General features: G+C 48.8%; 1 protein-coding gene across 10 annotated transcripts in view; it reads left to right on the forward strand.

The window, feature by feature from the left end:
- The window catches only part of NEO1 (neogenin 1), a 178600-nt gene extending 156026 nt beyond the window's left edge, over positions 1 to 22574 (forward strand). For 5 of the 10 annotated variants that reach the window (XM_063169383.1, XM_063169387.1, XM_063169388.1 and 2 more), the window contains exons 18-29: positions 1833 to 1971; positions 4428 to 4535; positions 7421 to 7615; positions 8922 to 8954; positions 12347 to 12415; positions 13032 to 13179; positions 14915 to 15153; positions 15651 to 15743; positions 17532 to 17690; positions 18614 to 18850; positions 19418 to 19554; positions 21832 to 22574. In XM_063169383.1, the coding sequence (XP_063025453.1) occupies positions 1833 to 1971; positions 4428 to 4535; positions 7421 to 7615; positions 8922 to 8954; positions 12347 to 12415; positions 13032 to 13179; positions 14915 to 15153; positions 15651 to 15743; positions 17532 to 17690; positions 18614 to 18850; positions 19418 to 19554; positions 21832 to 21915 (1641 nt within the window). In that variant the 3' untranslated portion in view covers positions 21916 to 22574. The remainder of the gene's footprint in view (positions 1 to 1832; positions 1972 to 4427; positions 4536 to 7420; positions 7616 to 8921; positions 8955 to 12346; positions 12416 to 13031; positions 13180 to 14914; positions 15154 to 15650; positions 15744 to 17531; positions 17691 to 18613; positions 18851 to 19417; positions 19555 to 21831) is intronic. The other 5 variants (XM_063169391.1, XM_063169392.1, XM_063169389.1 and 2 more) reach the window with 3 other exon arrangements.
- The last annotated feature ends 1435 nt before the right edge of the window (positions 22575 to 24009 follow it).

Here is a 24009-nt window from a genome sequence, read left to right on the forward strand (position 1 = left end):
GCTACTTTTTTACCTTCTTCTCCATGAATTTAAGTAGTATTGTGTAATTAGATTAAAAAGTCCACATGCAAGACACAAGTAGTTAGTAAAAATAATTTAAGTATCATTTCTTAATTAGACAGTTTATCCTTAAAAGACCTTATAAAGAGAGAAATGAAGCTCCATTTTTTTACCTTATTAGTGAAGCACAGTAAAATTCACAACTTACAAAAGTGTAACAATGGAGCAGTTTTCCAAAGCCCCCTTGTTGGTGTGTGGGGTTGTCCTGCAGTTACCTGGGATCCATCAATGAAAATATTAAACATTGAATCTTTTAGGACTGCATAAAAGAGAAACAAATTGTTCAGAGTAATATTTATGGAGTTTATTTCTAGCAGGTGAGCAGGGTTTGGTACTGTGGGATAGGCTGGGATGTTAAAATAATGAAGTGCTGTTAAATTGTGGGGTCTGACACTCCAGGGGGGCTCAGGTGTGTCATTTACACTCAGTGGGATACACAGGGAAACTAAAAGATCCCCAGATTCAAAGCCAGAGATGGAAACCTGAACTTTTCACCTGTAAAAGGAGCCTAGCTGCCACATAAAATAATGCAAATATTGGAGTGCTTCAATACTGCTGGGAATTGCAGCATCCTGGAGAGGAAGAGCTTTTTGGGGTAAGGCAGCTGGGAATGCCAGATGGGAGGGAAAGATTCCTGCCTTGGACTTGTCACTCCATCCCTCCATGAGGACTGCATTCCCCAGGGAGCTGTGCCCCTTCCTCCCAGCTGTGCCCCTTCCTTCCAGCTGTGCCCTCCCAGCTGTGCCCCAGCCCCTCAGCCACAGTCCCACCCACTCCAAACTGCACTGAGCCTCACCAAGGAGAGGCTGAAAGCCAGTGGAGGGGTGAATTTTAATTCATGTTATGAGTCTTTGTTGTCTGGCCAAGACAGCAAATTCCTGCCATCCCTTGGATCAGCATTTCCTGAACTTCCATGCCTTGGAAGAAAAAAGCAATGAAGAGATTGGAGATCTCAGGGTTTCTTTGTCACTGCTGGAGCCTTCAGGAAAGGTGCCTTTACCTTGGCAGTAAATCAGCTGCACTCAGGGGTTTCTGGAGGCAGTGGCTGCTGCAGTTGTTGTATGGCCCTGTCAGATCCTGCAACAACTCCTTAATTCTGTGTTAACACCACAGGTCAAGGTGGGGAATATACTTACCTGTAAATACAGCTTTCCCTCTTTTCCATGGGCCTCCAGCACATTCTGTTGGTGCTGAAGCCATTGATAACAAATACCAGATCTTTAGAAATGCTGAATTACAAATTCCACCATGACCCACGTGGAGTTTCCTTGTGTGATCCTGAATCACCATTTTTTTCTGAAAAGAATCTACATTTTAGCAAAGCTTCATTCTCTTCAAGTCTCACAAGTGTGTCTTTAGTTGGTTGTTTATTACATTTAAGGTTGTTCTGGAAATTCCAGCAGGGATCTGGGAGGCAGCTGAGGTTCCAAGGCAGGACTGTTCCTTGCTGTGCTTTTTGTTTTCCCCAGCCAGAAGAGTTAATGAAATGCTGTAAACCAACCCCAAGGTAAACAGGGGTTTAACCACTGCTGAACAAGTGGGCCCTGGCCCTTGGATTGTGTTTTTTTCATTTCTAATTGACTGCTGCTAAGTGCTCCTGCTGATTGCAGCATTTCTAGTGGAGGATAAACGTTGATATTTGATTAATGAATTTGCACGCCAGAGAAGAAGCAGCCCTAATTAATGACTGTGGTTATGGAAATGCTGGGAGAGGGGCTGGGGCTGTGTCAGGGCTGTGCTTTGGGAAGTGCTGACCCTGCTTTCCCTTGCAGACTGCAAATGCCACCACCCTGAGCTATCTGGTGACGGGGCTGAAGCCAAACACCCTCTATGAGTTCTCAGTGATGGTGACCAAGGGCAGGAGATCCAGCACCTGGAGCATGACAGCACATGGGACAACCTTTGAATTAGGTACTGCTGGATATTCCCAAAGAAACCTCCACCTGAAATGGTTCTGCTGATTAACACTTGCTGGGGGGGTCTGAATAGTTCAGGCAGAAATTCTGATTAAAAAAACAACAACATACTTGAAAATTGCAAGGGATGATTGCAGGAGAATTTACATCAAATTACAGAGAAGTCATGAATAATGTACCACACTTTATGGGCAGGAGAGAAGTAAGTCTCACAAAAAGCACCTTAACAGCAAATACAAAGAAAACACTTCAGCAAATAATAATTAAAATGTGCTGTAAATGTGATGATAATTGTTACAGAGTGAGAAGGTGCATGAGCAAATGAAGACAGAAAAATCACAGTGGGCATTAAGACATCCAAATGAGCTCTGAATTCCTGTTCAGTGCAGAACAGAGCAGGGTTTGAGGCTGCCAGGAACAACTCAGGCCCAGGGACTGTGAGGGCCAGGCCCTCTCCCTGACCTGCCCCTCATTAGCTCTTCTTACCCTGCAGTGTTAAATGAACTTTGGGCAATTAAATTTACTGCCTGTTATGGGAAGGGCTCTCTTTAGATGGACTGTGGAGGACAAGAAGCCCAGAATCCAAATGAGCCCAGAGTTCTCCTTCTAAATTAAAATACAGCCAAGAAATCAAACAATTGGAATGCAAACAATTAGTGAGATTTTCCAGATAGTCTATAGTAGAAATTCTTTCATTTCTGCTTCAGAAAAAGCAAACCCAGGATAAAACTTGAACTCTCTGAAGTCCCAGTGAGCTTCAGTTGCTTTTGAAACCATTGTGGTGGTTTTGGGTGGGAATTCCATGGTGTGGGGCCAGCTCTGGGCTGGGGCTCCTTTCCCAGCCCACATTAAACACTGCATTTGGTGTTTCTGCTGACACGTTCAGTCCTCAGCCATAACTCTGCTCTGAGTGCAGGGGCTGTAAAAGCTGCACAAATAAAGGGTTTTAAATGAGAATTTGACACAAAGTCCCTGAGCAAGGGCACAGTGCAGGAGGGCTCAGTTCATTTTAACAGGAAGGCTTGGGTTGAAGTGCTTGGAAGGGATATTTGCAAATATGACCCAAAAGGTGGAGAACTAAGGAGAAAATTTGAAACAGAAATTACAAAAATAAAAAGGCTAAATATATTTTCTCATAACAGATCTTGTGATTTATAATACTGGCCAAATTCCTGAGTGGCTCATTATTTTGGGGTACTCCTGAGAAGTTGTACAGGACTTGCTCCTGACAGGAAAATTGGGAATTCTGGGAATTCTGTGTTGTCTGTATTCCTGATCTCCTATGGGCTACTCCCGATTTTCTATTTTTGTTTCCTCTGAATCCTTTTTTTACATATTTGGGGCAATAGTTACAATAATTCCTGGGCTTTGACTGTCCCTGGTTTCCAGCTCTTCATCACAGGGATAATTGGTGGCCATCCCAGAGGATTTATGGATGGATTTCTAATAGCTCACCTCCATAAACCTCTGGAAAAGCAGAAATTTCAGTGCTACTGTGGCTGTATTAAACACCCCAGGTGGATTTACTCTGGGTTGCCCCCTCAGGAGCCTCCTGGATTTCAGGATGTGGCACTGCAGGGATGGTCAGTGCCCTCTGGAGCTCACAGCAAGGATTTCAGCTTTCAGCTGGAGCCATTTGTGCTGTTTCCTGAATTCTTGGCAGGAGAGGCTGATGGGAGAAGGAAAACTCTCCCCTCCTTTCTTTCCCTCAATGCTGCTCTCTGGCAACCCAAGGAAAAAGGTTGCGTTCAGCAAATCCTTCTGCATTTGAGACACACTGAGGTGCAGATGCCTCCCAAACAACAAATAATTGCTCAGGAGCTCAATGAGCCATTGCAGGTTTGCCCAGAGGTTGTTCCCAGAGCAGCTGGGGCTGTTCCATCCCTGGCAGTGCCCCAGGCCAGGCTGGACAGGGCTGGGAGCAGCCTGGGACAGTGGCAGGTGTCCCTGCCATGGCAGGGGTGGCACTGGATGGGCTTTGAGATCCATTCCCAAACCATTCCAGGCTGGTAGAATTCTGAGTTGTTGCTGGATTTACTTTGCTCATTGGGATTTAAGTGGCAAATGGGCACTGCTGGGTCTGAGTCCATCATAAACTGGAAAGAGGGAGATGTTTCAGAATATAGAAATATCTATATGGAATATATCTTTCACAAAGTTTGGAGGATTTTTGGGATGATTGGTGAGAAGTCAGTTGTGCAGATTTTTGGGGATGCTCGGTCATGGATCACATCTGGTGCCAGAAGTGCTCTGGAAAGGGGGAACTCCATATGGGAGGGAGGCACTGCCCCTGGATGGCACTGGCCAGTGAGGGGGGGATTTATAACTGTAAAGAGAATAACCCAAATATACAAAACAACCCAAATATAATCAGATGGGGATCCAGGCCCTGAGCTGGCTGCTCCCTGGTGTGACAGGGCAGCCCTTGCTGACACTCTGGCTCTGTTTCAGTGCCCACCTCTCCCCCCAAGGACGTGACTGTGGTGAGCAAGGAGGGCAAGCCCCGCACCATCATCGTCAACTGGCAGCCGCCCTCCGAGGCCAACGGCAAAATCACAGGTGGGCACCAGGGCCCTGGGGCTGCCAGCTGCTCTGCCAGCCTCAGGAGCTCACAGCCACTGCTTGCTGCTGTTCTCACCCAGATGCATTCACATCTGAGCTAACTGCAGTAGGAAATGCAGCTGGAAGTTAAATATCTCCATAACCCTTGTGCTGTTCTAATAGCAGCCTCCAGCAATGTCCCCTCTGCTCCATCAGAGGTTTGTTCAGGAGAGGCCATCCCAGTGGTCTTTGTCATCTTTGTGGCATTTTTGTGCCACAGAACAGACTTCAGAGCAGTTTCCTGTTCCCCTGACAGAGCCATTAGGAGTAAACTGTTATTTGTCTTTAACTGCATCACTGCCACACAGGATAAATCACTTTCCAGACAGTAATAATTACTGATTCCCTTCTATAATTTCTGTTCAGATTCCCATTTGGAAGGGCTTTCTGAAATAATCACTTCAATTTTAATTTGTTTAAAGCTGAAATCAGATTTGAATGGCAGTGTGTGGTTTTGGATCTGAGCTCAGGATTAAGCATGGTGCAGAATCAAACCTGGGACACCTGAGTGGGCAGGACTGGAGCCCAGGCTCTGCCCAGGAGACTAAAACTGAAATGAAAATGAAATCACTGAAAAGGCAGCAAAATGTTTCCTCTCCATGGGAAAGGAGGATTGGCTGGAGGCACAGGAGCCTTTGGTGGAAGGATTTGGCTGCCAGTGAGGGGCACAAATGTCTCACACTGGGGCACACCCAGGGGAGGGGAGAGAACTACAGAGAGCAGCATTTACCTGCACAGGGCTGGCCAAATTACCCCATTGTCCAGCTCCCAAATCCCCTGGCAGTGAAGGAAACCCTTGGAACAGAACTGCTCAGCATTTATCAGCTTTTGCACAAGCAGCAGTTAACAGCTTAAAAATGAACTAAAATGGTGATTCAGGGCTAAGCCTGAGTGCAGCAGGTGCCTGGTCCCCTTTCCCAGAGCCCATCTCCAGCTCCCCTTTCCATCTCCAGCTCCCTTTCCTATCTCCAGCTCCCCTTCCCCAAATCCCAGTTCCTCTTTCCCAAACCCCATCTCCAGCTCCCCTTTCCCAAATCCCATTTCCTTCTCCCCTTCTCCATCTCCTGCTCCCCTTTCCCAAACCCCATCTCCAGCTCCCCTTTTCCAGCTCCCCTTTCCCAGAGCCCATCTCCAGCTCCCCTTTCCCAGAGCCCATCTCCAGCTCCCCTTTCCCATCTCCAGCTCCCCTTTCCCAAACCCCATCTCCAGCTCCCCTTTCCCATCTCCAGCTCCCCTTTTCTAGTGCCAACACAGTTTTTGGGATGTGGGGCCCGAGTGCCCTCTGCTGGGAACATCCCCATCAGCTGAGGCACTAATTAATTCCTCATTAACTCACTCTGTGCTGTCAGTGATGCCAGAATTCCGAGTGGTGATGTCATTCCAGGGCCCCCTGTCCATGGAATGCTGAGCTGGACCACTCTGGGTCCCACATGCTTGGGCATCATTAGAGCTGCTGACTAATTAGGGCACTCTGAAATTAATTCAGTACTTGTGCCTCTAGACTCTTATAATGCTTTTAGCATCTATATAAAAATGTATTTATTTATATATATTTATATATTTATATATTAATATATGTTATATAATACATATTTTATGTATCTATTCTCTACAAATCTACAAAAACATCTCCCACATTTAGATATCTTACAGATGTAGAGATATATAGATAAACAACACATATAGATAAAACATATATAGTAATATAAAAATTTGTATTCCACACATGTTACATAGAAAATAAATACTTGAAGCTAGATATAGATATAAATAGTGACACAAATATATAAATAATATATGAAAATATATAATGTATATTGTGTTATATACAATATAGGTTAAATACAGATTCAAGTATTTATTTCTGTGTGCATATAAATATATAGAGGTTCAAGTATTTATTTTATGCTGATCTGTGTTTCTTGTATAAAATAGTTATAAAGTTTTTACTGCATAATGATTGGTGACTTCACTGTATTTTTATAACAGAACATAAATCCTTCCCATACCTTTTTTTTCTGGGATGTGCAGGGCAGCCTCAGTTCTCTTCAGATTCTTGTTGCCTTTGTTAATACACTGAAAAATAATGAAACAATTACAAAACCAAATTGTTTTGCTGTGCATGAGAATGTTTTGTTATTTTAATGTAATTTAAATAACATTAATTTGTGGTGTTGTGAGGTTTTAGGACAAGGTGAGAGATGAGAATTTGATTTTAAGTTTTTTAGAAGGTTGATTTATTATATTATGATAAATATAATATAGAAAAAAGAAATTATCTATTAAAACTATACTAAAAAAAGAGAAAAGAGAAGGTTAGACAAGAATGATAATGAAAACTTGTGGCAGACTCAGAGAGTCCAACACAGCTGAAGGTGATTGGTTATTAATTAAAAACAATTCACATGTTTGGACAAACCATTTCTAGACTACATTCCAGAGGAATAAAACATGGAAAAGCTGAGGCTCCTCATCTTCCCAGGAGAAAAAATCCTGTCAAAGGGATTTTTCAAAACATACCATGGTAGCATTAATCCTCTGAGGATGTTTTGATAATGGCAGCTTTACTTTACTTCATTGGTCTATAAATAGGTAAAGAGATGGAAACAGCAATTTGTCCACATTCAGGGAATGGTGATGAGAAATATTTTAAATGATATTGATATTTTAAATGGCTTTTTTCTCTTACCATCTCCTTTGAGCAGTTCAGAGGGAAGCTGGGAGGGCTGGCTGATATTTGAAGATGGTTTTAATGTTCGTGCCAGAGTCAGAGCACACTGGGGAAGCCGCTGGTGGCTCCCCTGGCACACACCTGACGGGTGGCACTGTCCCCTCCTGCCCAGGCTACATCATCTACTACAGCACGGACGTCAACGCCGAGATCCACGACTGGGTCATCGAGCCCGTGGTGGGCAACAGGCTCACCCACCAGATCCAGGAGCTCACCCTGGACACCCCCTACTTCTTCAAGATCCAGGCCCGCAACTCCAAGGGCATGGGGCCCATGTCCGAGGCCGTGCAGTTCCGCACCCCCAAAGGTACCCCCAAAGGGGAGGGGCAGGGCTGGGCTCCTGGGACAGGCAGCTCTGGGCTCTGCAGGGCTGCTTGGGCTTGCATGGAGTGAGTCCCTGGAAGGCAGGCCTGGAGAATGAGAGTGTCAATCCCAGGGTCCTGGGTTCTGCCCCACGTTGGGCGCCAGTTTAAAATGTGGTGTTACAGTGGTGGGTGCTGCTGCCTGTCCCCTGTCCCCAGTGGGTGTCACAGTGGTGGGTGCTGCTGCCTGTCCCCTGTCCCCAGTGGGTGTTACAGTGGTGGGTGCTGCTGCCTGTCCCCTGTCCCCAGTGGGTGTCACAGTGGTGGGTGCTGCTGCCTGTCCCCTCTCCCCAGTGGGTGTCACAGTGGTGGGTGCTGCTGCCTGTCCCCTGTCCCCAGTGGGTGTCACAGTGGTGGGTGCTGCTGCCTGTCCCTTGTCCCCAGCAAGCCTCTCCTGTTAAAAGGCTGAGTTAACATTCAGGCAGTGCAGTCAAACCTCCACTCCACACTCCCTGTAGCTGGCTCAGTGATAAAGGCAAGAAAGGCTCTTCTGCAAGGTTTTATTCCAGCAGAGTAACGCTGTCACTGAAGGACAAACCCAGGGAAAGAGGGAAACCACATGGAGCAGGCATGGGGGAGGAGGTGGGGGGCAGAGGGGCCTGGCCTCCAGGGGTAGGGGGGTGGCCACCAGGGGTACCAAGCCAGGAGAAACCAGAGGAAGTTGTGACACCAAGTCCATGGGGAGTCAGTTTTTCCCTTTGGGAGGGATGGCTCTATGGTCAGTAGTTCATGTTCCCAGGGCTGAGGGCTTGGGGATTGACCAAGGTGGGAGAGTTCATGGGATGCTGCATCCCTGTGGCTGGAGCTCAGCTCTGGGGTTCACTGGCTGTTCCCAGAGCCTGGGGCCTTTGGGCTGTTCTGCTGTCACAGACTCAGGGTGGCTGCAGTGACAGTCCAGGTCCTGTGTGTCACTTCTCTGGCAGTGGGATAGTGCAGTGGGAACTCCTGGCATGAAGCAGGAACTGATGGTGATGGGCAAAGATAGTGAAGAGTAAAATGGAAGAGAGCTTGGGAAAAATAGAATTATGATAGAATCCTATCATTTGGAGGGACCCTACAGCCCATCCATGGGCAGGGACACCTCCACCAGCCCAGGCTGCTCCAAGTCCTGTCCAGGCTGGCCTTGGACACTTCTCCACGTGAGTTTCAAGAGCTGTACCCTGTGCTGTGGGAAACTTGGAATTCTGTCTCACTCCTTCAATCCTTGTGATGTGTCTCTTGTTTTTTCCTCCCTGTGCTTGCCCCACTAAGCTGAGTCCTCAGATAAAATGCCCAATGACCAAGGTAAATGAACAGCCACATTTCTCCTCTCTCCATCCCTCACTGTTCTGTTTGCTGTCCATGTGCTGTGACATTTTCTGAGTGGAGCAGGATCCTGCTGCTCTGACTGGGGTGGTTCCTGCTGTGCTGACAGGGAGAGCTGGAAGGCTGTGGGTGGCAGGAATGTGAAGGGATCCCTGTAGAGATGTCCCAGAAGGGCCATGGGGGTTGTGCCAGCTCTGAATCCTGCTGGGGGATTGCTCTGGAGCCAGTGCTGCCCCATCCAGCCCTGCCCACGTATGAGGGGGTGGAAGATCAAAGGGATTCTGGTTAGCACAAGTGCTGCTTGTGAGGATTCATTCCATAATAAAGGCAGGGAAGCCCTGGAAAGCTCTGTGCAGGAGAGATTCTGCCTGTCAGCTCATTTGGAGCCCAGACTCTCCTGAGGAGCCCAGCACTGGCTCCTAAAAGCCTTAAGGTTTTAAAATGTTTGCTTGAAAAATGGGAGCTTTGAGCTTCCCACATCGAAGTAGAAGGTGGATGTCCCAGGGCACTGCTTGCTTTCTTCCAAATAACCTACAAGCCCCATAAAAGGGGGAGAATTAGTCTGGAGGGATGAGTTAAAAAGGCCATTGGCAAACAGCTTAGACATGCAATTAAAGAGATCCTAAAGGGGCTCTGAGGGAGCTGCTCCTCACTTGGCTCCTCAGCTTGGCACTTGGAGTCATTTATTAAATGTGCTTTTGCTCTGCACCAGGTGATGCTGGTGCAGGGGGTGAATGGATCCCCATCCCTGTGTCCTGGAGGTGGGGCTGGGTTGGGGCTCTCTGGGGAGCAGATGCTGCAGTGTCATTGTCCTGCTCAGCTGCAGGGAACTGGGGAAGGTTACAGGGATTTAGGTGAAAGTTGCTGTTTTCTGCTTCTCCCTGTTCCAACCCCTTTTCAGCCAGTGTTACACCCTAAAGTAACATCTTCTAGTCAAGATCGATTTTTATCACATCCTATTATTTATAAATCATCAAAGCCAGGAGTTTTGTTTGAGAATTCCTGTAAGGACACTGAGAGAGCTGAAATCATGGCAGGAGCTGGAATGTGGGAAAGGGGAAGGCAGAGAAGTGCAGGAGAGGAGCTGAGGAGCAGCCCTGAACTGCCAGGCTGGGACTGCAGGGAAGAACCAGCAAGTTACTCAGGCTGGGAGCCAAACCAGAGGGGATTGATGCTCTGCCCTGAATGGTTCTGTCCTTTTCTCTCTTTGTCTGCTTTAATGTTTCCCTCTGAACTCAGCACAGCATTCTGTTTTTCCCCACCCTTTTTGAGCACAGAGCTTGGTCAGAACTCAGGGCCTGTTGCTCTCAGGCTTCAGGTGCTTGCACTGACCTCATCCCAAAGCAAAGATTGAGGTCTCTGATGGAGTAAACCCATCCTGAAGTCACCCACAGTTCAAATGTTCTGTCTGGGTATATTATAACAGGAGGTTCAGAGGCTGAATGAAAAACAATCCCAGCAAATGCTCTCTTGAACTGCTCCTTAAAACAGGTCCCACTGCCTAAGAGCTGGGGCTCCCTGGAATGCATTTAAAGGTTTAAACTCTTCATCTGTGGGTTTAGGAACTGGATCCTCAGAAGCACCTTGGCTGGGTACCTAAATTTCATCCTAAATTCACCAGGGAGGAGGACATGGGTTCCATGAGGATCCCTGTGCATTCATCTGCTGTCCCTTGCTGGCCTCAGGGCAGTTTTCCCTTCTCCTTTCTGCTGTTATTCAGGACACTGAGCTGCATTGGCCAAGCACAGGTCCTTGCAGAGCTCACTGGAAGCATTCCTTGTGGATAATTCTCATTCTTCTCAGTTAATTTGTTGTTAATCTTGTTAATAGGCTCCACATGTTTTTTTTTTATGGTGCTATTTTAACAAAGCATAGCACAGCACTGTCAGATATTTCCTGGAAGCCTCAATGCAGTATATTTTATATATCTCTCATTATATATCTGCATAGTTACTGCTACCAGCCACATTTATGGGCTGACATTCTGCTTCTTGAAGATACAACCAGGAAGATGGATGTGAACTGTGTGCCATCTCCTCTCCATCCCCTTTTCCACCTTCTCACCTGCTTTAGGGCTCCAGCTGCTACACTGGAAGTGCTCAGGGTGTCTGATTCCCTCCCTAAATATTGCTGCTTCTTCATGTCCCCCCTCTCCCCCAGCTTCTGTGCCTGGAGCAGCTCCTCAGCCCCAGGCTCAGGGATTCTGAGTCCCTCTGGGGGTTCCCACCTTTCCAGGGCAGGTTCAGTGCCCAGTCAGACACAAATATATCACACAGAAGCTGTGGGAGGTGCTGTCCCAGTCTGTCTCTGCTGCTGCAGGGTTATTGGAGCCCACAGAGGGAACCCTGGTGCTGTGTCTGCTCCATCCTGGCAGCTCTCTGGGTCCTTCCCATGTCCCACTGTCTGTCCTGCAGTCCTTCCTCTCCCTCACTGCACACACAGAATGTTCTCCTTGTTCCCCTCCCCAGCTTTAGCCCCTGCCTGGTTTTGCCATTTGTCTTTATGTCAGGGACCAGTTCACAGGCTCTCACTTGAGCTTCAGTTTCCATTTGTTACACATCCTTTAACACTTCTTACTGCTTGATTAAAGGGGATTTTTAACAGAAAAAAATCCTTCTCCTGACTGTTCTCCTCCACACTGCCTCACTTCTTGGAGGATTTTTTTTTCTTCTTGTAGATCAGTGTGAAGATGTGTAAAATACTCTGGATTCCTGTAACCAAAGGAATATTTTTCTTTGCACCATTGCTGAATGTTTTCCCTACTCCAGTGTTTTTGTCATTAATTTTGCATTAGTGCATTTTGATATGGAAGGACCAGGTTTGGATGTAACTAATTTATTGTTCCCTTGGGTTTCATCAAAACCACTTTTGTGGTGTTTTGTTGTCACCTGTGCTGTGCAGGGGAGAACAGGGAGGAGCTGAAAGCAAGTTTTTATGGCTAGGCAGGACCTCAATATTACATTTACTGTGCACATTTCCAGTCTCCCCCAGCTGCTGGAATTGGGTGTTAGGAAAAGACACCTGGATAATTCCTGTTTCAGGGTGATGAACTCTCAGTACAAGTGTGGCAAAACCATTTGCCTCAACATGTACCTGTGCCTTACTGCAAATGGGCTTTATTGTTGATTTTAAAGTGAAATTAGGAGAGGCTCTATTAGGAAAACAATAACTGGGAAACAATTGAAGAGCTCCTTTGGAGAAGTGGCTCTTTCCTTGGAGAAGCGGGTGCTGTGCAAAGCCAAATTTTGTTGTAGGGACAGAAAAGGAGGGAAAAAGCTGCTCCTGGGGGGCTTGGGGAGGTTCCAAAGAAGGACTCAGAGATGCTGAGTTGTGGCTGTGTGTGTAACATTCCTCTGTGTCCAACCTTGCAGCCTCAGGATCTGCTGGGAAGGGGAGCCGCCCCGTGGACCTGGGCCCGGACTACAAACCCCCGCTGGGAGGTGAGTGTGGGGCACAGCTGCTCCCTGGCCACACTTTGGGGCAGCCAGGGAATGTTCCAGAAGCAGTTCCAGAGCTGTTCCTGCTGCTGCTGAGCTCCCTTGGCATTTCCATGCCAGAGCTGCTCCCAGCATGGTGTGACACGGCTGCCAGGGTGGGACATCAGTTCTGTAGGGACAGATGGGGAGGGAAAGGCCTCCTGTGCTCCTTGTCCTGCTCAGTGCTGTGTGTTGGGATTTCCTGTCCTCAGGGGGTTGGATAAAGGGTTTCCTTTGGAGCCAAGTGACCCCTGGAGGCTCCTGGTCCAATTCCAGTGGCTCCAAGGGGAGTCTGTGGTGCTGCAGGGTTAGCAGGATGCCAGACTGACTCTGCTGAGAGTGAGGAGGTTTCTGTGATAAGGTTGAGTAGGTTGCACTTCAATTGTGACAGACTCAGTAGGAAATGGATCTATAAATCAACTTCCAGATGAGCAATTGTACAGAAACAGTTGGTAAATGCAGAGAAACAAACATTGCTCAGGAGCTCCATCCCCTCCTGCTGATCTGCAGGATTCCAGGCATCTTTGGTGGACACTGCTTGATTTCCTGTGTAATAAAGGAGCCTTTTCTCCCCTCCCAGGCAGTAACAGTCCCCATGGCAGCCCCACATCCCCCCTGGACAGCAACATGCTGCTGGTGATCATCGTGTCCGTGGGCGTCATCACCATCGTCATCGTCGTCATCGTCGCCGTCTTCTGCACGCGCCGCACCACGTCCCACCAGAAAAAGTAACAGGGCTGGGGCTGCCTCACTGACTCTGGGGTTTAATTCTTCTTTTAGGGTTTATTCCCTTTAAATCCTGCTGCCTGCTGCTGGGCTGCTTTTTCTGGCAGTGTCCCAGAGTTCCAGTTCACACACAAATCAGGGCAGTGCTTCCAGTGTGCCTGCACTTCCCCCTCCCTCCCTGAGGAGAAATTGTCCTTTGTGGTGTTTGTGAGGTCCCCAGGACGAGGTGGGAGATGAGAATCACTCAGAAGATTCTCACCATGTTCTCAGAAGGCTGACTTACTATTTTATGATATGATATTATATTAAAAATGCTATACTAAACTATACTAAAGACAGAGAAAGGATACATCAGAAGATTTAACAAGAATGATAATGGAAAACTCGTGACTGACTCCTCAGAGTCTGACACAGCTGATGGTGATTGGTCATTAAGTCAAAACAATTCACATGGAACCAATCAAACATTCACCTGTTGGTAAACAATCTCCAGACCACATTCCAAAGCAGCAAACACAGGAGAAGATAATTATTATTAATCAGATAATTATTGTTTTTGTTCTTCTCTGAGGCTTCTCAGCTCCCCAGGAGAAGAAATCCTGGCAAAGGGATTTTTCAGAAAATGCCACAGTGACACTCCTTCACAAGTTTCCAAAGTGGAGCCAATCCATGTGTTGGGAGCTGGGAGAGCTCAAGAGCTCAGGCAGCTCCTCCCTCTTGCATTGACATTATCCAGTTTTCAGTAGGATCACTGGAGGGGAATCTGAGTGTGCTGCTGGATTCCTTAGGACAGTGCTCCAAAATCCCAGTGTTTGTATCTGAGTGCTTCCCTCAGAGCAGCTGCATTAATGCTGCAGCACTGATGCTCCTGCAGGGTCTCTCTGTGTGTTCTTTCAAGGACCAGAGCTGTATTTGGAGTTTGAAAAGGAAATGTTTTATGCAAACCAGATTTTTAAGGAAGTGCTGAAAAGTCAGGGGACAGCACTGGAATATTCTCTTAATGAGCAGAATTTCTGCAAACTTCATTCTTGGTAAGGAAGGCTGGGCTGCAGAGCCAGGGCTGCATTCCATGGATGTGCTTTGAGGTGTCACTGGGGCTTGTGTGCAAAATTCAAAGCTCCCTGCCCAGTGGGAAACTTGTGCCCAGCTGGATGCAGACCTGAGGGAAATCCCAGGGAAAGTTCTCCCTGGTGAGACCCCATCCTCAGTGTTGTGCCCAGCTCTGGCCCCTCAGTTTGGGAAGGATGTTGAGATCCTTGAGGGCCTCCAGAGGAGGCAACAAGGCTGGTGAGAGGCTGGGAACACAAACCCTGTGAGGAAGGTTTGAAGGAGCTGGGGATGCTCAGCCTGGAGAAGGGAAGGCTCAGAGGTGACCTCATTGCTCTCTACAGTTCCTGAAGGGAGGTTGTGCACAGGTGGGGTTGGTCTCTGACAGAACCAGAGGACACAGTCTCAAGCTACATCAGGGAAGGGATAGGTTGGCTATTAGGAAGAAAATTTTGACAGAAAGAATAATAAAGCACTGGAATGCTCTTCCCAGGGAGGTGGTAGAATCACCATCTCTGGATGTGTTTAAAAATAGACTGGCCATGGCACTTGGTGCTGTAGTCTAATTGAAGTGTCAGGGCACAGGTTGGACTGGATGATCTCAGAGGTCTCTCCCAACCTCATTTTTCTGTGTTTGTGTGAAAGTTGCCTTTTCCAAAAGTGAGAGCATCTCCTGTGCTCCCTCCCCAGGAAACGAGCTGCCTGCAAATCCGTGAACGGCTCCCACAAGTACAAGGGCAACTCCAAAGATGTCAAACCTCCAGACCTCTGGATCCACCACGAGAGGCTGGAGCTCAAACCCATTGATAAATCCCCAGATCCCAACCCCATCATGACAGACACCCCCATCCCTCGCAACTCCCAGGACATCACCCCGGTGGACAACTCCATGGACAGCAACATCCATCAAAGGAGGAATTCCTACAGAGGTGGGAGCCCAGGGGGGTGAGATGCATTTCCTGTGGCTGGTGATGTCACTTTATTGTGATGATGAAGTTCCTCTTCTCTGTTCTTATTTTCCAAGTAGTGAATTTGGTTTGTTCCTGGTTTCTGAGACTCTGGAAGGGTTGGATCATGTGTTTTAGTGAGGAAATGGAGCATCCAGGAGTTAGGTCATTACTTTTTCTTGGTGAATACTGATTAGTAATGGGAGGATCACCTGACTTGATATTAAAGCACTGGAGTTGTTTCTGACCTTTCAGCCCAGAGCTGAATCACTGCCAGAGGTTTGCACTGGGGCCTGGAGAGTTTCTCCAGTTCCCAAAATCCTCACCCTGCCCATCTTCTTCCCACATTGCAGCAAAGGAGGAGGGGCTGCTTTTGTCACTGGTGTTTCCAAGAGCTGCCTGGGAGCAGGACTAGAGGAGGATGTGGGAATGGTGGTTCAGGAGCTGGAGCAGAGCATAATGTGGCTGTTTCCCCTCAGGACACGAGTCAGAGGACAGCATGTCCACGCTGGCAGGAAGGAGGGGCATGAGGCCCAAGATGATGATGCCTTTTGATTCTCAGCCACCTCAGCGTAAGTGAACCCCCCCATTCCTGCTGGAGCCACTCCCTGCTCCCAGGAAACCCCATCAAGGGCAGCAGGGGCAGCTCAGGGGAGGCTCCTGAGCCCTCCTGGTGTGGGCAGAGTGAGACCCCGTTAGAAGGGACTGGATGTGGCTGTACCGGGGTGAGGGCAGGAGCATGGCCAGATCTGTCTGTCCCTGTCTGGGCTCTCCAGGCACAGCCTGATGGCCTGGCTGCCTCTTGTAGTCATTCCCTTGGAGCTCTGCCAGTGTCCAGCTGCTCCACAGGAGCTGGAATCTGTCAGGTTCCCCACTGTTGGTTTTCCCCTCCCAGCCCAAGCAGTCACCATCCCCTTTATCTCTGCACTTGCTGCTCTCAGAGCCTTCTCTGACTTTACTCTGAGCTCCTTGAGACCTCTTTGCCCTGGGATCCTTCTCTGATACCAAAATTACCATTATTACAAAATATTTTTGGAATTAAACAATATATCTAGAGTTTTCAAATGACTCCAAGATGGAAAGGGACTTGGCTGAACCTCTGAACAGCCAGACTGAAACCCTGTGTGAGAACCCCAGTGAGAAGCTCAGTAGTTACTGTGCAGGGGCAGAACTGGGAGGTAAAATCACACCAAGCTCACCCAGGCTGAGCTTTAGACTTCCCTGAGCTCTGTGATCATGTTCCACCTGTAGCCAGGTGGCTGCTGCCACAATCTCTCCATTTTATAGAATTATTTCAGAGTAGTTCATTACATCTCCACTTTCTTTTACTTGAATTAAAAATGGAGCTGAACACTTGGTGTTCTTGATCTCTGCCTACTTTTTCAAGTGTCCTGATGACCTGATTGCTCAGTTTGTCAATCTTCTTGTTCTGTGACATTTTTCCAAGAGCAGCATGTGGTTTGCTGGTTGTACACTAAGCAGTGTGATCCCCTTGTTGTCTCCCAGCTCTCCATGAGTGAGGAGGGAGCAGAGGATGCAGTTTGGCACTAAATTCCTTGGAGCTGGTCTGTGTCACACATGGCTGTGTGACAGGTGCCCATCCCATGCCAGGCTCTGCTCCTGCCTTGCCGGGGGGCACAGAGCAGCCCAGGCCCTGCTGGAGCTTGGCTTTGAGACTTGGCCTCTCCATGGTGTTTGTGAGAGCTCCAGGGGCCTCCTGCCACAGGCTCTGCTTTGTGGGACTGGAACATCCACTGTGGGGTCTGAGGTGCCCTCCTGGCACATGAGGCCCTTTCTCAGTGAGCCCCACCAGAACCATTCCATGTCCAGCTCTGGGCCTCACAACCTTCCATGGCTTTCTTCCACCCACTGGAGAGTTCAGATGGAGTTATTAATTACCTCCTAAGTACTGAATTATGATAATTCACTGTGCCATTTTGGTCTAATTTGCAGTCATGGTGTGTACCTAGTGACTTCCTTCTTTGCCTCCTGTAGTACAGAAATGCTGGGAAGCAAAGGGCTGTTTATTGTTTACCACACCTCATTCCATGGTATATCAATAGTGGATAATGTATCAGTGTGGATAACAGATCTGTATTCTCTTTATTCTTCTTCTGAACTTTTCCTTGGAGTCAAGCAGTGCATTAAGAGCTGGTGGCAGTTTCTGGAGCTGTAATTGGGTGGTTTTTTTGTCCTAAGCACATTTGAGGTGTGATAACCCAGGGGTTGATTCTGGGTTATCAATCAGCTGAGGGTCTGGCTCCCTGCTGGAGGAGGGAGCAGGGAGGGGAGCCCTCAGGAGCCTGTCCTCTGTGTGTGTGTGTGTGTTAAGTGTTTCTCTGTCTTGTGTTCATCCACAGCTGTGATTAGTGCTCATCCCATCCATTCCCTCGACCCCCCTCACCACCATTTCCACTCCGGCAGCCTCGCCTCTCCAACCCGCAGCTTCCTGCAGCACCAGCTCAGCCCGTGGCCCCTGGGCTCTGCCATGTCCCATTCGGACAGGGCCGACTCCACAGGTGAGACACCAAGCCTGAGGGAGCTGCTGCTCTGGGCAGCAGCCAGGGAAACACCTGGAAACCCCAGCCTGGAGCTGGGCCAGTCTCCTCTGGGGGTTCTGGCAGGATGGGCTGGGCTTGCCTGGGTAGTCAGGTATTGATCCTTGACATCCGTGGTGGTGTCCTTGGAAAAGGGGGTTCATGTTTTACACACAGCTCCAAACAAGGATTCCTCCTGCCCTGGAGTCTGAAACATCAGATTAACTCTGAGCTGCTTCATGGGGTAACTTTTCCCCTAAATAACACAATTGGAAACCAGCAGGGAACGAAAGTCCAGGCTTGGCTATGGAGAATGGGGCACACAGAGAATGGGGGTGATTTCCATGCAGCACTTCCAGGCTTGATCAAAATCATCTGCAGTAGTTTTAGAGAGCACTAAAGTCTGCAGTGCTCTGGAAAATCCCAAAGCAATGGTGCTGCTAAATGTGCACATGGGTAACACACTGGGATGAAGCAAACTCTGCTTTAAGGTCACCATTTGAAGGTATCACAGCCAAAAGTTGTTTCCTTATGAAAACAGTTCCTGAGGCTGCAAGGTTCCATTCCAGCCCAAACCATTCCATGAGTCTCAGTAAATGGATTTCAAGTGTGGCTCCTCTGTGACCACCCCAGTGCTGTGAAGAGTTCCTAGTTAAAAATGCCAGTATTTTGGTCCTCTGGGGTAAAAGGAGGCTGCAGATTCGTGTTCTGTGCTGTTTGTCCGAGGACTGGAACAAGGAGCTCTTCCAGTGCCAAAGCGTGAGAGGTGGAATCGCTCAGCTCCTTTAGCTGCCATTCAGCCGATGGTCACTCGGAGCGGGCCAGGGGCTCACAGCCGGAGGAGCAGTGTCCCCGTGAGCCCGGGGAGCGGCAGTGACCCCTGCTGTCGCTGTGTGTCCCTGCAGAGTCCGTCCGGAACACGCCCAGCACGGACACGATGCCGGCGGGCTCGGCCGTGCCCAGCGCGGAGCTGGCGGAGCCCGAGGGGCCGTTCCTGCCCGCCGAGGAGGAGCCGCAGGGCCCCCCCACGGCCCACGTGCGCCCCTCGCACCCCCTCAAGAGCTTCGCCGTGCCCGCCGTGCCCAACGCCGGGGGCCCCTTCGACCCTGCCCTGCCCAGCACCCCCCTGCTGAGCCAGCAAGGTGAGGCCGCGCAGTGGGGAACGAAGGGAACAAAGGGAGGTGGGGTTGGGCATCACAGGAAATATGGCACAGGCTGGGGTGAGTTTTGTTGGGGTCATTTTCTGTAGGTAGATAAGGCAATTCAAATCCAACACGCCGTAATTGAACCCTTCCTTTTCTCCTGATAGAATCCTGTTCCTTCAGGGAACAGGAAATATATTTTCAAGGGGGCACCGGCATTGTGCCAGAGTCAAACCATGACATATCCCAGACTGCCGTGGGTTCAAAGGGAGCTTTAAATCCCATCCAGTGCCACCCCCTGCCATGGGCAGGGACACCTTCCACTGTCCCAGGCTGCTCCAAGCTCTGGCCTTGGGCACTGCCAGGGATGCAGGGGCAGCCACAGCTGCTCTGGGCACCCTGTGCCAGGGCCTGCCCATCCTGCCAGGGAATAATTCCTAATTCCCACTATCCCATGCATGCCTGGCAGTTGGAGCCATTCCCTGTGTCCTTCCTGTGCTCCTCCCGGGAGCTCCCTGGGCAGGCACAGAGGCAGTGCCCGTGCCTGACGTGTGCCCCCTCTTGCAGCCCCCGGGCACCCCCTGCACGCGGTGAAGACGGCGTCCATCGGCACCCTGGGCAGGACCCGGCCGCCCATGCCCGTGGTGGTGCCCAGCGCCCCCGAGGTGCAGGAGACCACGCGCATGCTGGAGGACTCGGAGAGCGTAGGTACCCCTGCCAGGCTGGCAGGGCTCACCCGGGGCTCTGTGGGCACCTGCACGGGCACAGGGGCACAGGGGCTTGGCACTGCCACGGCTCCTATGCCAGGAATCCGCATGGAAAATGGGGGCAGACAGGGAGGGTCCTGCTGAGTCCTGCAGCTGCAGCTTCCCCAGCCCTGCAGGGCACTCCCAGTGCCATCCCTGAGCTCTGCAGGGCATTCCCTGAATATTCCCAGTGCCATCCCCAGCTCTGCAGGGCACTCCCAGTGCCATCCCTGAGCTCTGCAGGGCACTCCCAGTGCCACTGAATATTCCCAGTGCCATCCCCAGCCCTGCAGGGCACTCCCAGTGCCATCCCTGAGCATTCCCAGTGCCACTGCAGACGGAACATTTGACATTAATGTCAGAGTGTTCCAAGCCATCCATCATCCCAAAAATATTTGTAAATTATCACAGGAGAGTTTCCTGACTTTTGGGAAGGGTGCAGCCTTGTTGGGCAGCTTTGGAAGCAGCTTTTAAGGAATGTTTTGGGTGTGAGGCACTGGAAGAGCTGTTTTTCTCTCAAATTGCAAGCCAAGGAGCTGCTGCTGTGGCCATTGTGTCACCTGTTAATACAGAAATATTCACTGCTGCATCACTGCTGCAGGAAATGCTCATTTGGAATTTTTTTTTTTCCTCATTGTCCTTTTGTCACGTTTTTTACTCTCCTGATTTTATTTCTCTATGTCCTGATCTGGAAACTTGATCTTGGTGCCCTTTTGAGCTTCTGTCACTCCTGCTTTATTAATTTTGTTTGGTCAGTACCAAACCCATACTCCACAACTAATTTGTAATATTTAAATAGAGCCATTAATACTTTTTTTCATTAATGTATTAGTGCAAGGTAGAGTCAGCACAAAAAAACCAGATTAAATTAAATTACTGGTTCAACTATGAGTCTTAAAATGTAAATTACAGGTTGAACTGTGAGGTTCAGGGCTGGGTAGTGATTTGAATTAATTCTGGGGTTTTGGGAGAAGCTGTAGGAAGGATTTTAAGGAAGGAGTTTAAGGCAGGAGTTCACTCCCAGCTGCTGCTCTTTGTCCCAGTCAGGAGCTGGCAGATGCTGTGTTGGGCAGAGGGCTGGGATGACTTTGCTGCACAAGGCAGAGGTTTGGTAAAGTGCAAGTTCTTGGCTGTTGGAATGGAGGAGGAGATTTGTGTGTGAGAACAGGACAGGGCTGGAAACTGCTCAGAATTTGGTCAGGAGGGGTTTGGAGATGAGCCAGGCCATGGTCTGTCCACAGTGGTGACAGAAATGGGACAGCTGAGCCTAAAAATGTGTGGGTTTAGCAGCTATCCTGATCCCAAACAGCCTTGGTGAAGTATTCCTTGGACCCTTTTTCCTGGAGCATAGCTTTACTCATCCACAGTAATGTCTGATCTGTTAAAATGAAATGATAATTTAGCCCAAATTGACCAAATGCAGTGACAGGGATGGTGTTGGGGTCATTTGCAAGCTGATGTCTGATGGTACTGTTAGGATAATTAACATGTAGCTCTAAGTCATTGCTCCTTTGTAATACATGGATTGATCCATGAATTTAATAGTTCTGGTCCTAAGACCTGCATTTGACAATCAGAGGGGTTTGGTCTATGTTGTGATCAGTGCAACTGCTGTTTCTATTTTCAGGAAAATGGAAGTTTAATTTCCAGCAAAAGCAGGTTTCTTTCCATTCCTTTGTGCTGCCTTTCCCTAGCACCACTTCTGCAATTTCTGCTGATTCTGCCAACAAATTCCAGTGCAGGAGCAGCAGGCAGTGACAGACCCTCAGTGCATGGGGGTGATCTCAGGGCACCTTCAGAGTCAAGCAGCTCTTCACAGTTGTATTTCTGTCTATTTTCTGTCTATTTACCTGTCCATGAATTTATTTCCACAATGCACCATGTAAAAGGTGCACAGGACCTTTCCCTAAGCTGGGAAGATCCTTCTCAATTTCCTGCTTTGGTTCAAAGGCAGAGATTGAGGCAGGGAAACAGGGCTTGGCCAGTGGAGCTCTGAACCACAACTTGGACAGAGAGCTCAGCTCCCCTCCCTTGGCAGGAGCTGAGCTTTTCCAACCCTGCCAGCCTGGGATTCACAGGGAAAGAGCTCCCAGCCCAGAGTGCACCTTGTTCCCACCTTGGCATGGATAAACCCCCTTGAGCTGCTGGCTGAGCTGGGCTCGGGGCTGCCCCAGGAGTGCCCTTTGGTGGCTCCTGGCCAGCCCCAGCCCTGTGTGAGTGCCCCTGTCCCTGCAGAGCTACGAGCCCGACGAGCTGACCAAAGAGATGGCGCACCTGGAGGGACTCATGAAGGACCTGAACGCCATCACCACGGCGTGAGCGCCCCGGCCTCGGACTCTGCCCTGCCACAGCGGGATTGTACAGAGGAAACACTACGGGAAACAACGACAAAGAGAAAAAAAGAAGAAATCGACAAACCAGAAAGAGGGACAGCACATGAGAGCAATGGAGGGAGGAGGAGAGGAACCAGCCCCAGGTGACACCAGTGTCACCCCTTGTCCTGCAGGGAGCCACGTGGGGTTCCAGCAGCACCCAGCAGGATGGGCCACGCCAGGCTGGGATCCAGCAGGACAAAAGCAAAGCAAAGTGGACTCGCCATTAGTTTTTTTTCTGGTCAGGTTTTGTCTCAGTGGTGTGATTGCCCTGCCTTTTCAGTGTTGGACATTGGCATTTATGTACAATTTTATTTGTTGTTTTTATTTTATCTTTTTTTATAAAAAGGAAAAAAATATTGTAATAAAAAAAAAGGGAGAAACTGTTGTTTTCCACAGCCTAGGCTGAGGTTTGACTGCTTGTTCTATTGTGTATGAAAATTCATTGCCAGTGTGGGTTGTTCAGTTTTGTTTTTTATCCTGCGTATAATTACGTCCCCTTCTGGCAGTTAATCCATGGCCTTTTGGGATGCTGCACTGCTCTTTGTAAGCTTTTTTTATTATTTTTATATTATAATTATTAAAGGCCTGACTTTTCTCCTCTCATCACTGTGAGATTCCCGGTCTGTTTGAGTTGAGGTGTAATTGAGAGCCTTGTTTGTCGCTTTTTGTGCAGTTTCATATTTTCAGTGGGGGGAGAAGTAGCTGGGGAAGGGGAGGGGATCCTGGGGGGGGAGGGTTCATTCCTGTTGTTTTCCTGTCTTTTTCCAGCGACTGGGAAGACTGAAGAACAAGGAAACATCTTCAGCTGTACTGTGTGTCTGCTCCCTGGGCCAGGAAGAGGCTCCTTTAGGAACATTCAGAGAATTCCTCCTGGGAATTGGGCTTCTCCTGCCCAGGTGACCCTACAGGGAGCTTCTTTTGGCAGCTGTTCTGTTGTTGTTGGTTTAGAGATGGATCAGGAGCCTGCAGGGCTGGGGTTGAGACCCCTGGGCTCAGAGAACTTGAGGATTTTCTCATTCCCAACAGCCCAGATCCTGCTGGAGAGCACTGGGTGGCCACAGGGTCCTGCAGGACCTGCAGGTGCTGTCCCAGGCCAGCCCACAGGAGTCCTGCTCTGAAGGATTCCTCAGACACAAACCAAGGCAAAAATGTATTTTTTTACACTTTGGAAACCACGTAAAAATCAACCCAGTGTTGGTGACCCAGGTGCTGTTCCCAGAGCTGTCTGGAAAGGGAGGAGAGGGAACAGGGAGGGAAGAGGGATTTTCCTTCTCTCTTGGTGTGCTTGCCTGGCTCTGTCCTTCTCTGCATTAATAAAAGGGCTGGAGTTCAGTAAAATGAGAAATAAAAAAGAGAGAAACCCCAGCCAGCTGCCAATGAACTCCTGTGCAATTTCACTTCTAGGATAAAAGGAATCCCAAACTTCCTGATGGTTCAGGGCTGGGATTTGGGAAGCTCAGGCCCCTCTGTGCCTCTGCCAGGAGATTTTCACTGAAGTGGCAAAAAGAACTTGGCTTCCTTTGCTTCCCTTTATCCCCTGAAGTGGAGCTGAAGCTGTCCCTGGGAGAAGGGAGAGCAGGGATTGAGGGTGGGGTCATTTCCTGCATTTATTTATTATTGAGGGAGGGGAGGGAATTAAATAAATGGTAGCACCGTGGGCCACCTGGATAATTAATGTTTGGACTTTGAATCAGTACAATTCAGGGCAAAATAAGCTACAGAACATGTATTTAAAGAATAAAATCCACCCCCTGGCCTGAGAAAGGAGGGTGTGGATCTGTTCCTTTGCCTATTTTTTACCTATACCCAAAGAAATGCCATCCTACACACACAGTATTCCCAGCTGGGGGCCTTTGTGAATATTCCTTATGTAGAACACCATGAATGTTAATATTGTCATTGAATTTGGGGAGGGGGAATATTTTTAATGATAAAACAACTGTTCAAAGTTGGTTTTTTAAGGTTAAACTGAAAAAAAAAAAAAAAGAAAAACATTTATTCAATTCAGTGTACAATCTGTATTGCACTTTTTCACATT

This window comes from Melospiza melodia, chromosome 15 (assembly GCF_035770615.1).
Source record: "Melospiza melodia melodia isolate bMelMel2 chromosome 15, bMelMel2.pri, whole genome shotgun sequence".
Lineage (NCBI taxonomy): Eukaryota > Metazoa > Chordata > Aves > Passeriformes > Passerellidae > Melospiza > Melospiza melodia.